The sequence below is a fragment of the Globicephala melas genome, chromosome 5, assembly GCF_963455315.2.
Source record: "Globicephala melas chromosome 5, mGloMel1.2, whole genome shotgun sequence".
NCBI lineage: Eukaryota > Metazoa > Chordata > Mammalia > Artiodactyla > Delphinidae > Globicephala > Globicephala melas.
The window spans coordinates 136,695,106-136,709,286 of NC_083318.1; the positions used below are offsets into that span (position 1 = coordinate 136,695,106).

The window sequence follows — 14,181 nt, forward strand, 5'->3', positions numbered from 1 at the left end:
CGTGTATTTTTACGTTTTTTTCCCTGTAATTGATTTCTAATCTCATAGCGTTGTGGTTGGAAAAGATGCTTGATATGATTTCAATTTTCTTAAATTTACTGAGGCTTGATTTGTGACCCAAGATGTGATCTATCCTGGAGAGTGTTCCATGAGCACTTGAGAAGAAAGTGTATTCTGTTGGTTTTGGATGGAATGTCCTATAAACATCAATTAAGTCCCCATCTTGTTCAATGTATCATTTAAAGCTTGTGTTTCCTTATTCATTTTCATTTTGGATGATCTGTCCATTGGTGAAATTGGCGTGATAAAGTCCCCTACTATGATTGTGTTACTGTCGATTTCCCCTTTTATGGCTGTTAGTATTTGCCGTATGTATTGAGGTGCTCCTATGTTGGGTGCACAAATATTTACAATTGTTATATCTTCTTCTTGGATTGATCCCTTGATCATTATTTACTGTCCTTCTTTGTCTCTTGTAATACTCTGTTTTAAAGTCTATTTTGTCTGATATGAGAATTGCTACTCCAGCTTTCTACTGATTTCCATTTGCATGGAATATCTTTTTCCATCCCCTCACTTTCAGTCTGCATGTGTCCCTAGGTCTGAAGTGCGTCTCTTGTAGACAGCATGTATACAGGTCTTGTTTTTGTATCCATTCAGTGTTTTGGTTGTAGCATTTAATCCATTTACATTTAAGGTAATTATCGATATGTATGTTCCTATTACCATTTTCTTAATTGTTTTTGGTTTGTTATTGTAGGTCTTTTCCTTGTCTTGTGTTTCCTGCCTAGAGAAGTTCCTTTAGCTTTTGTTGTAAAGCTGGTTTGGTGGTGCCGAATTCTCTTAGCTTTTGCTTGTCTGTAAAGGTTTTATTTTCTCCGTCAAATCTGAATGAGACCCTTGCTGGGTAGAGCAATCTTGGTTGTAGGTTTCTCTCCATCATCACTTTAAATATGTCCTGCCACTCCCTTCTGGCTTGCAGAGTTTCTGCTGAAAGATCAGCCATTAACCTTATGGGGATTCCCTTGTATGTTATTTGTTGCTTTTCCCTTGCTGCTTTTAATATGTTTTCTTTGTATTTAATTTTTGACAGTTTGATTAATATGTGTCTTGGCATGTTTCTCCTTGGATTTATCCTGTATGGGACTCTCTGTGCTTCCTGGACTTGATTAACTATTTCCTTTCCCATATTAGGGAAGTTTTCAACTATAATCTCTTCAAATATTTTCTCAGTCCCTTTCTTTTTCTCTTCTTCTTCTGGGACCCCTATAATTCGAATGTTGGGGCGTTTAATGTTGTCGCAGAGGTCTCTGAGACTGTCCTCAATTCTTCTCATTCTTTTTTCTGCTCTGAGGTAGTTATTTCCACTATTTTATCTTCGAGGTCACTTCTCCATTCTTCTGCCTCAGTTATTCTGCTATTGATACCTTCTAGAGAATTAATTTCATTTATTGTGTTGTTCATCTCTGTTTGTTTGCTCTGTAGTTCTTCTAGGTCCTTGTTAAACGTTTCTTGTATTTTCTCCATTCTATTTCCAAGATTTTGGATCATCTTTACTGTCATTGTTCTGAATTCTTTTTCAGGTGGACTGCCTATTTACTCTTCATTTGTTTGGTCTGGTGGGTTTTTACTTTGCTCCTTCATCTGCTGTGTGTTTCTCTGTCTTCTCATTTTGCTTCACTTACTGTGTTTGGGGTCTCCTTTTCACAGGCTGCAGGTTCATAGTTTCTGTAGTTTTTGGTGTCTGTCCCCAGTGGGTAAGTTTGGTTCAGTGGGTTGTGTAGGCTTCCTGGTGGAGGAGACTGGTGCCTGTGTTCTGGTGGATGAGGCTGGATCTTGTGTTTCTGGTGGGCAGGTCCACATCCGGTGGTGTGTTTTGGGGTGTCTGTGAACTTAGTATGATTTTAGGCAGCCTCTGTGGTAATGGATGGCGTTGTATTCCTGTCTTGCTAGTTGTTTGGCCTAGGGTGTCCAGCACTGTAGCTTGCTGGTTGTTGAGTGGAGCTGTGTCTTAGTGTTGAGATGGAGATCTCTGGGAGAGCTCTCACCCATTGATATTACGTGGAGCCGGGAGGTCTCCGGTGGTCCAGTGTCCTGAATTCGGCTCTCCCACCTCAGAGGCTCAGGCCTGACACCCGGCCAGAGCACCGAGACCCTGTCAGTCCCACGGCTGGCTAGTGTTGGGGGGTCTCCTGCAGAGGTGGGGCGTGGCTGTGGCTCACTGCGGGGACAAGGACACTGGCAGCAGAAGTTCTGGGAAGTACTCCTTGGCGTGAGCCCTCCCAGAGTCCGCCATTAGCCTCAAGAAAGAGCCTGTAGCCTCCACTGCTGGATCACCTCAGGCCAAACAACCCAAAGTTTATATTTTAAAGGTTTATTACAAATTTATCTCAATGTTGTTATAACCTATAAAGCTCCAGTAACAGCTTCAATGCGCACAAAGAACTTTCCCAAAATAAAAAAGTTATCAAAAATTATTTATCAGCTTGCATTTGCCAGGAATGACTAATGCTGCTTTCAATTATGTCGACTGACGTACACATTTTGATGACCTGAACAAATGAATGTGCAGAAAAGTGAGCCAGCAAAACCTTATGATGAATGAAGATAGTGACTGAAGTATTACTATTGATTATATTATATAAAATTTTTACACCAAAACATTTTGGTAATTTATAACTTTGTGATAATAGTCACGTATCACTATTATTTCTATTATATTTTGTAAGTAAAATATTTTTAATGTTAAAGCCTTACATTCATTTTATAGATTATTCTGAAAATGCCTGAAGCCCTGGAACATAATGTTTCTTTAAATACAAACAAACAAACAAAACTAACACGTGATGTTAATTTTGGGAGAAGGGGGCCAGCAGCCCGATGCCCTGCACACGCCTCGGCTCCCCCGTTTCTCAGCCTGTGCTTTCAGGTGCCCCCCTTCACGAAGGCTGCCCAAACCCCAAGACCTCCCGCGAGGCTGCGTCCCGCCCCCGAGCCGCACACCCCCATGCCCCTCTGAGCGTTTAGCACTTACCTTCTTCACACCACTGTTTGCGTGAGCATCGTCTCTGTGAGCTCCTGAAGTACAGGCCTGCAGCCAGCTCTCTACCCCTTCTCAGAGCCGACACATGCCGACCTCTATTCACTTACTAAGGTAACCAACTGCCATGTGGGTTTTTCATAGGTAATTAATTCCTTCATTTCTAAATTCCCTTTTAAGTTTTTGGGTTGTAGGAAGAAGAGGTGGGAAGGTACTGATGTAACATCATCATAAGCCAAAAACGTGAGTTTTGCAACATAACTAAACTTTAGATCTGAAAACCAACTGAAATGAAGGCAGAGAATATCTCGATGCTGTCTCTATTCATAATCAGACTGTTGACTGTTTAAGAATCTGTTTCACCAAAAATTAACCATCCTTGAGTTCATATATTTTCAAAGACCACACTGGTGTGAGTCACCGTAAGCCATTCCAGCCTTCTAACTTACAAAGGCTACACCTGGAAGGGACCCAGTGCAAAGAGAGCACCCACTCACTTTCAATCAATGTCAAATCTACCCAGGTAGTCCCAGTGTCTTTCCCGGAACCTCTCACCTGTGAACTTCCAGGCTGAGCTGAAGCCGAGTGGAAAGCTCCGGCCCGTTTGTGCCGACAGCAAGTGAGTGCAGTGTCCGCCAGCATCGCTGGGCCGCCCGCCCCAGTGCCCTGCACAGCCAGGGGAACCCAGCTCACCTCCTGGGAATGATGCCGTTTTCCAAGCTCGTGGTCTGGCTCCGAAGCCAGCGGCGCTGGTAACTGCTGGAGGAGGACGTAGAGGAGCTTGGAGACGGGAACGGTGTGATCAGAAGGCTGCTCAGGGAGGCTACGGGAAGAAGATTGGGAAGTTGAGAGCTGGGCTCCAGGAGCCCACGTGCACCTACGTGAAAAATATCTATACAAGCCCTGGGACCTAACCGTACAGGTTCTACCGGCCACAGCCAGCAGGGGGAGCCCTCTCAGGCTGTGGTACAGCCAAGAAAACACCCTTTAAAACGAACAGGGGTCGCAGACACCCCAAGGGCATCGGTGACCAGGCACCAGCCCCACATTCCAAATGTAAACAAACATTACTCATCCAGTCAGAGGGCAGCCTGCAGATTTCGGATACCACGAAGAGTCCACGGAAGTACTGCTACTGCTGCCCGGGAGCCGGTGCCGCACACGGAGCCGGCTCGCGCGCGTGTCCCCCCTTGACTGCTTGGTCCCCCTGTGTCTCGAGGTGGAATCCAGGCAGAAGGGTACTTGCCCCGCAAAGCACCCTCTCCCGCCGCCACCTCCAGATACACGGCACTTCCGGCCCCTCACGACTCCCTCGGCTCTGCAGGAGGCACATCTGCTCCTAGACGTGCTTTCTGCTTGGATGACTCGGCTGCCCTCAGCCGCTCTGCGGCCGCCGTCACAGTGCGTCCCTAGGTGTGGCCGACGCACAGCCCCACCGGTCCCCGTCAGGGCAGGCAAAGGGCTTCTTTCAAACCCCGGCTGCTTGGAGGAGCTCTGTGGGTTTGGAAGAACAGAGGGACGAAACAGATGTTTTCCCCTTTACCCCCCAGGGTCAAGGAATCAGGACACTGAAATGTTACTCAGTCGGGGGCAGAAGGGAGTGGAATGTGCCAGTCGGCTGGCTGATGTTTGCACGGGCGGATCACAGGGCCCCGGGCCGACTTCAGGAAGTGCAGTATACCATGCTCATGGACACCCCTCGGAAGGCAGCTTCTCCACGTGAACGGTCGCACTTTTATTCACACTCTTACAGGCAGATGGAAAGAAGCTGAGTCCCTGACGTGAGTTCTGAAATCCGACTTGCCTGGCTGCGAGTCAAGTGTCTACAACGTGCCAGGCGCTGTTCAGCGCACAGGGATCCCACACAGAGCTGAAGAGCCGTGAGACCAGGGAACCCCCGGCCACAAGGTGAGATGCTAACAACTCAGGCTTCCTTCTGTCCACCGCAGAGGTGCTGTGAGCATCCACAAGATGCTTTTCTTCTGATCCAGTCAACATGCCCAGGACATGTGTCCAGATTCCCTGTACCCAGGACAGCGCCTGAGACACAACGGACAATTAATAAATGCTGGCTGAGCGTACGGCGTTTCTGCGCTGAAGTGTTACCAGGTGAGGCTGGCTTGGTGTCAGCCTTGAGGCTGGACTTCAACCTCCAAAATCAAATCCTGGTTTCAAGTATCAGCGAATAGGTAATTTTACTGAGAATTTTGAAGGGAGATAGAAGAGAGTTTTTCCTCAAAGTCACACAGTACTACTTAATAAAAAAAAAAATCCTAATTAGACATGTCTGCCTCACCCCCAAGTTTTCAAAATCCCTTATAAGACCAGAAGATCCTCACCCCCTAGTCCCAAATCATCAGGGTCCCATCTCTCTCCCGATCTTATGCTGGGTATAACAGCTCCTTCTTGGCAGGTGGAAGACAGAGGTGAGTTACAGCACTTGTATTATAAGTACTTTTTTTTTCCCCTGATCACAGAAGCAAGATGGCGATGACCCTGAGGACCACTTCCTTCTGGAAGTCGTATTGCTGCATGATTCAGTTTAGTAAACCAAGTAAGACCCATGCTCTTGTTCAAATCCCAGCTCCGCCACTCACCGGCTGGGACACTTGGGCAGTCCACTTAACCTGTCAGCTTTCTCATCCGTGAAATGGGGGGCAAAAAAGGACCACACCGCAGTACTTTTTGTGAGACCTGCAACCTGCTAGTGGGCTACGAAGTCTTTAGCGGATCAAAACTGGTATTTTAAAAAAGGAGCAGAAAAGAAAATAGAGTAGGTTGCAGCGTTAACATTAATTGGTGACACTTTTGTTTGTTATATATAAAGATGTTTGTTACTGGATCATGATGATGAAATGCATTAGCATGGGTTGCAGACAAAAGAACACTTTGAAAACCACCGACCTATTTCATATGGTTCCTGTGAGGATTAAACAAATCAATACGTGTAAAACTACGTGTAAAGCACTTACCCCAGCACCCCATACAGTAAATGCTAGCTACTCACTCTCTCTGATAATTCTTGGAAAAGGTGGACTAGGTAAGACGTTTCAGAGTACTGAGAGGTCATTAATTCTGATTAATTATGAAAAGAACCAAGAACTTGTAACAGAGACATGAAAAAGGCAAAAAATTAAAATAATAAAAACCCAAGGAGGATGTTCCCTTTATCCCTACTATAAAATGCGGAATAATAATTTTTACGAAATATAATCTAAAGGACTGGCTTAGTGCTCTCCAACATTTCCTCAAAAATATTTTAATATCATGTAGTAAGGTTTCTATGTAAAAGTACTGTGGTATATGTCGTCAATCAGATATTCTAGGAAACAATACAGCTACAACTCTCAAATGCCAGAAGAGACCTAATCTTGGCTTGTAACCTATTGCCATTTTCACGAGAAAAGGGTGGATTCAATCACCACTTAGTGCGCGTGACCGGCCTGGGCCGTGGTCTTCAAGGCAGTGCAGCGTGGAGTGGTGCTGGGGCCCTGGTGTACGTCCCCGTCTCCAGGGCTGCGTCAAGCGTGCCCAGCTGTTTCCCTACCTTTGCTAAGGGGACTGGTACCTCAGGACACCGAAGCGCTTCTGCATGAGAGTTACGTGGGGTGGGTCCCAGCTTCGTGAGCCAGGTAGAGAAATTCTCCAGCTGGTGCCACAGTTGTAAAATGTGCGGCTTTCAGTTAAATTACACCTCGGCTCAGTTTCAGCTTTGAAAGTGCTACGTCTGACACTCCTTAATGTTTTTAGTATCACTTTTCTTTTTAGAATAATTTTACAATTAGAACAAATGTTAATGCATACAGACTGCAAAGACTTTTGGAGTTTTGTACATTAATAAGAAAATAATTTGAGCTTTCATCCCCACCCTCCTGACTGAGGGGGCTCTTCAGCGAGCATCTATTTATTCCCGCAGAAATTAGCAGTGAGAAAAAAGAATAAGTCTAAAGGCTTAAAAGTGCTGATTGCTGGCTCTTCCTGGCCCATGTCATTCAAGTTCAAGATAAATGTTTAACTCTCTCTGGAAATACGTTTGCTGTTTGGAGAGTTTACTAGAAACACCGTACTGATGATCTGACTACAGGATTTGGATTTGAACAAATAGTGCCCTGAAACTCTTAAATCAAACCCATTCCCTCAATACACACTTTCTGAGCACCTACTAAGAGCCTGGTACCACCTAGGCCTGGGGCAGAAAGTTACAGCATAGAGACAGTCTCTGCCCTTAAGAAGCTCACACTTGTGGAATAAGTAAACAAGATGATTTCAGACGGTGATAAGTTCCTGTGATTTTCTTTAAGCAACTAGAGCAAAGGTTTACTCTCTCATCAGCAGTCAGAGAACAGCCTTGTGAAAACGGGACGTTTCAGCTAAGAGTAAAACGCCAGCAAGAGGGATCCATGGAAAGCACATCCCAGATGTTCCCTAGGAAAATAACTAGATCGTCTCCGTAAGTCTTTAAAACAATCCATGTGTACTCCTCCTGGTACACATGGGGGACATATCCCCCCGCCTCACTCAAATATCCACTGAGCATCTCCTATATGCCAGGCGGGATTCACGCTGCTGGGGATGGAGCAGTCAGCGTGGCACGACAGGTGGGTCTCTGCCCTCGGGGAGCTTCTAGGGGAGGAGAAACAAACAAAAATCCCCAAGGAGCAAGCCTGACACTGGAAAAGGAAGTGCGAAAGTCAAGCGCTCAGAAGCTGCTATAATTCCTTCAACGGGAAGAATTCTGAGGTTGGCTTGTTTGTGTATCTGGAAACACTGCCACCAAAATGAAAACAGGCTAATGTGGCCAGGCCCCTATTCCTGCCCAAGCTCATCCGGCACACTCCCCTCACGACATCCAGCCTTCCTCTGTTCCTGGTGCACAACGGTCTTTCTGCGCCCCACACACAAACCTGCAAAGCCTGCTCCCACCCCCGGGCTCTGCCCCAGCGGCCCGCAGGCCTGAGATGCTCTTTGCTCTGGCTTCACCAAGCCAGCTACCAGGGGCACTCAAGTCAGCTGAAATTTCAGCTTCCGGGAGAGGCCTTCCTTGAGCACCCTGGTGGTGATGAGTGCCTGCCTACCTTTTATAGTCTTTCGCTGTGTCCCCTTTATTGAATACAATTCCATGTCTAGTTGATCACTGATCTATCCCCACATCTGACAAAAATGTCTGGCACATAAGACGCTTAAGAAATGTTGCCGTATGAAGAATGAGAAAATGATTATGTGAAGGACAGTGATGCCTGTCTTGATCGGCAAGCATGGCGGAAACAAAGCATTAGAATACAAATTTCTAGAGAGAGTTCAAAGCCTGAATTTATTAAAAAGTTTCCTATGGTCAAAGCTGTATGCAGAGCATTTGGATTTTCTCTCCCCCCCACCCCCCATTAAAAGAAAATCTTTCTTCTGTTTGGTGGTAATGGTGAAGGTGATGGTGGTGGTGATGATGGTGGTGGTGGAGGCGGTTATGGTGATGGTGGTGATGATGTTGGTGATGGTGGTGGAGGTGGTCATCGTGATGGAGGTGATGCTGGTGGTGATGATGTTGGTGATGGTGGTGGTGATGAAGGTGATGGTGGTGGTGATGAGGGTGATGGTGGTGGCGATGATGGCGGTGGTGGTGGAGGTGATGGTGGAGGTAATGATGGTGATGGTGGTGGTGATGGTGGTGGTGGTGGAGGCGATGGTGATGGTGAAGGTGGGGATGGTGGGGATGGTGATGGTGGTGGTGATGATGAAGGTGGTGGTGGTGATGATGTTGGTGACGGTGGTGGTGGTGATGGTGGTGGTGGTGATGATGGTGGTGATGAAGGTGATGGTGGTGGCGATGATGGCGGTGGTGGTGGAGGTGGTGGTGGTGGTGGCGATGATGGCGGTGGTGGTGGAGGTGATGGTGGTGGTGATGGTGGTGGTGATGATGGTGATGGTGGTGGTGATGGTGGTGGTGATGATGGTGATGGTGGTGGTGATGATGGTGGTGGTGGTGATGGTGGTGATGAAGGTGATGGTGGTGGCGATGATGGCGATGGTGGTGGAGGTGGTGATGAAGGTGATGATGGTGGTGATGATGGTGGTGGTGGTGAAGGTGATGGTGGTGGTGATGATGGTGGTGATGGTGGTGGTGCAGGTGCTCATGGTGGTGGTGAAGGTGATGGTGCCCCTCTCCAGAACCAGGGGGACGGAGACCCCCATGCTGGCCCGCCCTGAGCACCACATCCCAGGGCCCTCTCTGTCCCGTCTCTCACAGGCGGCCTCACGCTGTGGGTCATGAATCTCCCTTTGCCCCCACTCCCTGTGTGTGTGCATGTGTGTGCGTGTGTGCATGTGTGTGCGCATGTGTGCGTGTGTGCCACCTGTCTTCACACCCAAACGGCAGAGTGGCCAAAACTCGGGTCCTGTCTGAACACCATGACGACACGTGCTCTTGTCCTGAAGGCTGACCGTAAAGCACTTAATAAACGTGTCTGAACATACGAGCTAGACGTTCTCCTCACACTGATGGTTTTACTACTTTCCAGGGCACAGAGAATGAAGACATTACCTTCCTGCCCGTGATCTGAGTGTGCTGCTGGGGAAGGGAGTCAGCAGCTGGATGGAGGTGATGGCTGACCAGGCTGGGAGGCGGGTCCCAGCCCCAGCTGCCTGGACCTTCCTCTCCCCTTCGCCACGACCGCCAGATTGCAGCTTCTGCCCCACCCATGTCCTCTTTCTGAACTACAGCTGACTGCTCATGGCTGGGGCACTTGCGGGCACTTGTGACTGACATACTGGCTCAACAGCCATCTCCCCAGGCGCCTCCTCCCCCGGTATGGGGCATGCCCGCATGCCCCACTCGTCGTCCTGTTAGAAACTGGAGAGTCGCCCTTTGTCCCCCCGCCATGCCCTGTGTCCCATTAGTCCCCGAGCCCCTCCAGGACCACCTTCCAGCACGGCTGAAACCCATCCCTCCTCTCTCCCGAGACCTTACCTGAACATTCCTAAGAGCAGCCACTCAAATAATCTCTTGAGAATGAGTTTATCTTTCTGATTCGTATATGCACAGGGGACACATTCACAGTGTCCAGAAAAGAATGAGAATGCACTCCCTCCAACCCTGTCCCGGGGGGACCCCTTCCAGACACGTTCGATGAACACGCTTTTCTATCTTTATATGTGGAGAGAGATCTTGTATATGCCCTTTTGCTCTTGAAACATAAATGACCGTTTACTGCAACTCACTGCTGATCAACTTTTCTTTTTCACTTAGAAATATATCTAAGAGAACTGTTCTATTTCGAGGCCTGCTAGGCTGCCGTGCCCTTCCAACCACCGCGTGGGGCTGCTCTGCGGGACGAACGTGACTTAAGCAGGCCCTGGATGAACATCTAGGTCACCTCCAATGTTCTGCTAGTGACAACAGCTCATCGTGTGAGTTTCCTACTCCTACTTTTCACCCTCCACAAAGACACTAGAAAAATGGTTCTCAAACTTGCTATGAGTAAAGTCTATGAAGATGAACATCAGATTTTATAGATGTCTCCCTCACCTGGCTTCCTTAATACAAAAAATCAGGAAATAAGGCAAAGACCGTTGAGTAAACTGCTAATACTCTAATGTAAAAAACACTGTGAGCTTGGTATTGAGTTTGTTCCTTTACTGAGGAAGTGTCTTTAAAAAAAATAGGTGGATATAGTCTAACCCATTAAAGCAGTAAATGGGATATCCTTGTTATCGCTCTATTCCTTATTCTGCGTGTGTGACAAGCTACGTAAAGAGGCACTGGGGCACTTATCGTGAAGGGTAAAATGCATGAAGGCACAGATGAGAATTGAGATTTGATTTCCTCTCTTATTATAGTAAAGCTACTGAATAACCCAGAAGAAAAGTTGGCTATTCTTCTCAGGTGCTATTCTAAAAAGGGAAAGAGGGGAAAAAACCCAATGAACTGTTTTTAAAAATTTTATGCTAAATCAGATAATCCTTTTACACTAGCTTTACAAACAGATGCGTGTGCACGCGCGCGCGCGCGCACACACACACACACACACACAGAGCGGTGAGTTCGGGGGAGAAAAAGTTAATGGGAAAAAAATCCGTCTTCTGCCCACCTCCCTCAGTCCTGTACCCCCTGCCCAGCTGATCTACTTCAGCAGCGAATATACGGGTGCAGTTTTTTCTGGAGCAGTTGGCGAGGCACCAAATAGACCTAAAATATGGAGCCAATCAGGTTCCCCCTTTAGCTGCCCCGAACAAGACTAAGTCCAAGGGCTCACAGGGCGCCGGTGCCTTTTGTGATGAGGCTCGCCCCCCCGCCCCCCAGTCCCTGACGCTGCGGGCACATTTTACCCGGGCAGCCCCAGGACCTACACCCCTGCGCAAACGAGCTTCCGAAATGGCGCTTTTGCTCGACGCTGATGCAGTTCTTTCCTCCCTCCCAGCTGTCGTCCCTCGAACACCCCCGTCCCAGGCGCCACCCCCAGGCCCCCGGCTCCCACAGGGCGGGTGAGGCAGCACTCTTCACCCGCTGTTTTAACTCTGGGTTTACATGGAGCTTCCTGAGGGCGGGTGCTAAGGGTCACTCATCTTCTACATCGCCCCAGTTCCGGCAGAGCCTGCCAGCCTAGGGGGTACAAGATTGTTATTCAATAAATGTAATAAATGTGGCTTCACGGCCTGACTCAGGGCTACCCTGCCAACCCCTTCCCTTCACCTCGACTGTAGCAAACTGGCCCAACTGTGGAAGCCACCACAGTAACTGAGCTCTCCTACAACAGAGGGCCCTCGGGAGTGCAAACCCAGACAGCGATTTGCAGCCCCGGGGCACACGGTGCACGAGGGGCACGCGGTCAGCACCCACAATATTCCTCCCTGACGCGGGCGGAAGACAGGTGTGGGGAAGGGGCTGGCGGAGGGCGACAGAGACCCTCGGTGTCTTGTCTTTCTGCCGGGGAACCGTACTGTGTGCTCTCAGACTCCATCCGGATCGAGTTCCTCTCTGTAGAGGATGATTTAAAAAGCAAAACACAAACATAGAAGCTTTTCTAAAGTTACTTCTTTACTGAACTACTGGGGAAGAAAAAGACTCTGAGGTCACTCTTCAGATGTGACTTGTGTGTTCAGAGCTTTGGCGCAGCCGCCATGCAGCCTGTTCATCGTGAAGATGAACTGGTGTCAGCTGTGACTTCAGAGCTTCTGCTGGCCTGGTACTGACAGCTGCAAACATTCCCCATCTCCAAAGGCGCCAGCCTAGGTAACCTTGGCAACGAGTGACGTCTGCGGGACAAAAGGTCAGAGGAACTGCACACAAGCACTGCTCTCTCGTTTAAAAAAGGCGTTTCCCACAGGAGCACTGGGGTAAGCACCCTGACGCTGCCGTGTGTGCCCTGCGATGAATCCATTACCTAAACGCGCGGCAGGCCGGAGCCGGGTGTCTCGCCACGGGGGGCGGTTTGCAGATAAGCCAGGCGGGGAGGGTGGGACGGCCCACGGGCTCACAGATGGCGGGCAACACGGAGAAATCCGCGGCACTCACGCGTCGCTGAACGTAGGTGCGGGCGTCGCCGACAGCAGTACGCACAGAGACACAGACACACAGCCGGCACAAACCCACACTCCTGCTTGCTGGCATCAAGGTGCAACAAGCGTATCTGGGGTCCAGACCCTGGGACCTAATTCCGTCTCCAGTGAAAGGACAGGGCAACACGGAGACACAGCTGATTCTAGGGATGGGGCAGGACATACATGAGGCACGTCTGGAGCATCCTGTAGTGCCAGAAAGCGAGGAAGCGCCCCCCCCCCACACACACACAGAGTGAGAGACGTTAAAGAAACACTGGAGCCAATGGAAAGCGCTCCACGGCTTCCACGGCCAAAGCTGGAGCCACGTGAGCGACAAAATAAAGCAGTACTGGGGTGACCTGAAGGGTAAAGTAAGCACTCTGAGTCCATGTTGATATGAACGACTGACTGGCTGGACGGATGAGGAAGGAGGACAGGCTGCCGCGCAGAAGAGCTCCAAGCCGCTGACGCAGGGCCCTGCCCGCAGCAGACGGGGAGAGGCCACACAGACACCGTGCCAGCCAGGTGACCAAGGCAACCATCAGCGGTCCTAACTTACGCTGACAGCACATACCCTTGGTCGGGGGCAACGAAAGTGTCACCGAACCTCCGTGACCTCTCTTCCAAAACGCGGTCCACTCACGTGCAGAGCATCAAACAAATTACCACAGCTGGCTGCTACTTCCCGAGACTGTCACGGTCGTCACAAAACACAGCGAGTCTGAGGAACTGCCTGAGCCCAGCAGAGTCAAACAGACGTGACAACTGACCTCCCTGTCTCACGGGCTAAGGTGTTAACGACGGGGGGCTGTACCGCAGCTCCCCACGACCGTCTCTATTGCTCTGCAAACCTACCACTGTTCTGAAAAACAAATCTATTGAAGATATTTGCCCCGTCTCTCAACTCTGCAGACAGGAAGTTACAAATTACAAAAAACAGGAATAAACCGTGGCTGTAATTTCTCTCCATCTTCCACTGCGAATTCAGCTCAAACAGTCGGAGTCGCTGCTCTGCTCCAGGACGAGGACCCTGGTCCACACAGTGCGGGCGACGTGAGGAACCAGCCACAGCGGGCGCACGAGCGGCCTTTGGTGGAGGGTGACCCTCCCAGGGCTGACCCGGGGGTTTCAGAGCTGCTCCCGGGACGGAAGGGGAGCAGAAGGCCCCCGGGGGCCCCGTGCAGCCAGCCCCCCATCTGCGTGGACTCCCACCAGGAGGGCGGGAGCCTCAAAGGAGACATGGCAGGTTCAGGGGCCGAGCTGCCAACAAAGCCAAAGTTCACATTTGCATCACGTTCACCTCTGCCCCCTCCTCCTGAGAAAGCGTTCAGATCCGGCTGCTACTGACCTTTCACTTCAATGCCAACGTGGCCCTCAACTGTCCCGCTTCTCAAAGGGCAAGGGACACTCATCTTAGGAGCAATTTAGAGTGGAACCTGGGACCCTCTGCTGCAGGGCTTGCACCTGGACACACCTCTCCTCCACCCACAGATACAAAGAAACTATAAGGGACTAAAAATAACTGGGGGCACGCGCAGTTGGGGTACATTATGGACAAAAGATACAAAGAGACCAAAAAACCCAACTGCCACTTCTGAAGAGGCTGGAGC

At 49.4% G+C, this 14,181-nt stretch overlaps 1 protein-coding gene across 3 annotated transcripts in view; it reads right to left on the reverse strand.

Moving 5' to 3' along the window:
• The window catches only part of FNIP2 (folliculin interacting protein 2), a 124,572-nt gene that overhangs the window by 40,366 nt on the left and 70,025 nt on the right, over positions 1 to 14,181 (reverse strand). For all 3 annotated transcript variants that reach the window (XM_030865737.2, XM_030865731.2, XM_030865733.2), the window contains one exon: positions 3,734 to 3,863. In XM_030865737.2, coding sequence (XP_030721597.1) covers positions 3,734 to 3,863 — 130 coding nt within the window. The remainder of the gene's footprint in view (positions 1 to 3,733; positions 3,864 to 14,181) is intronic.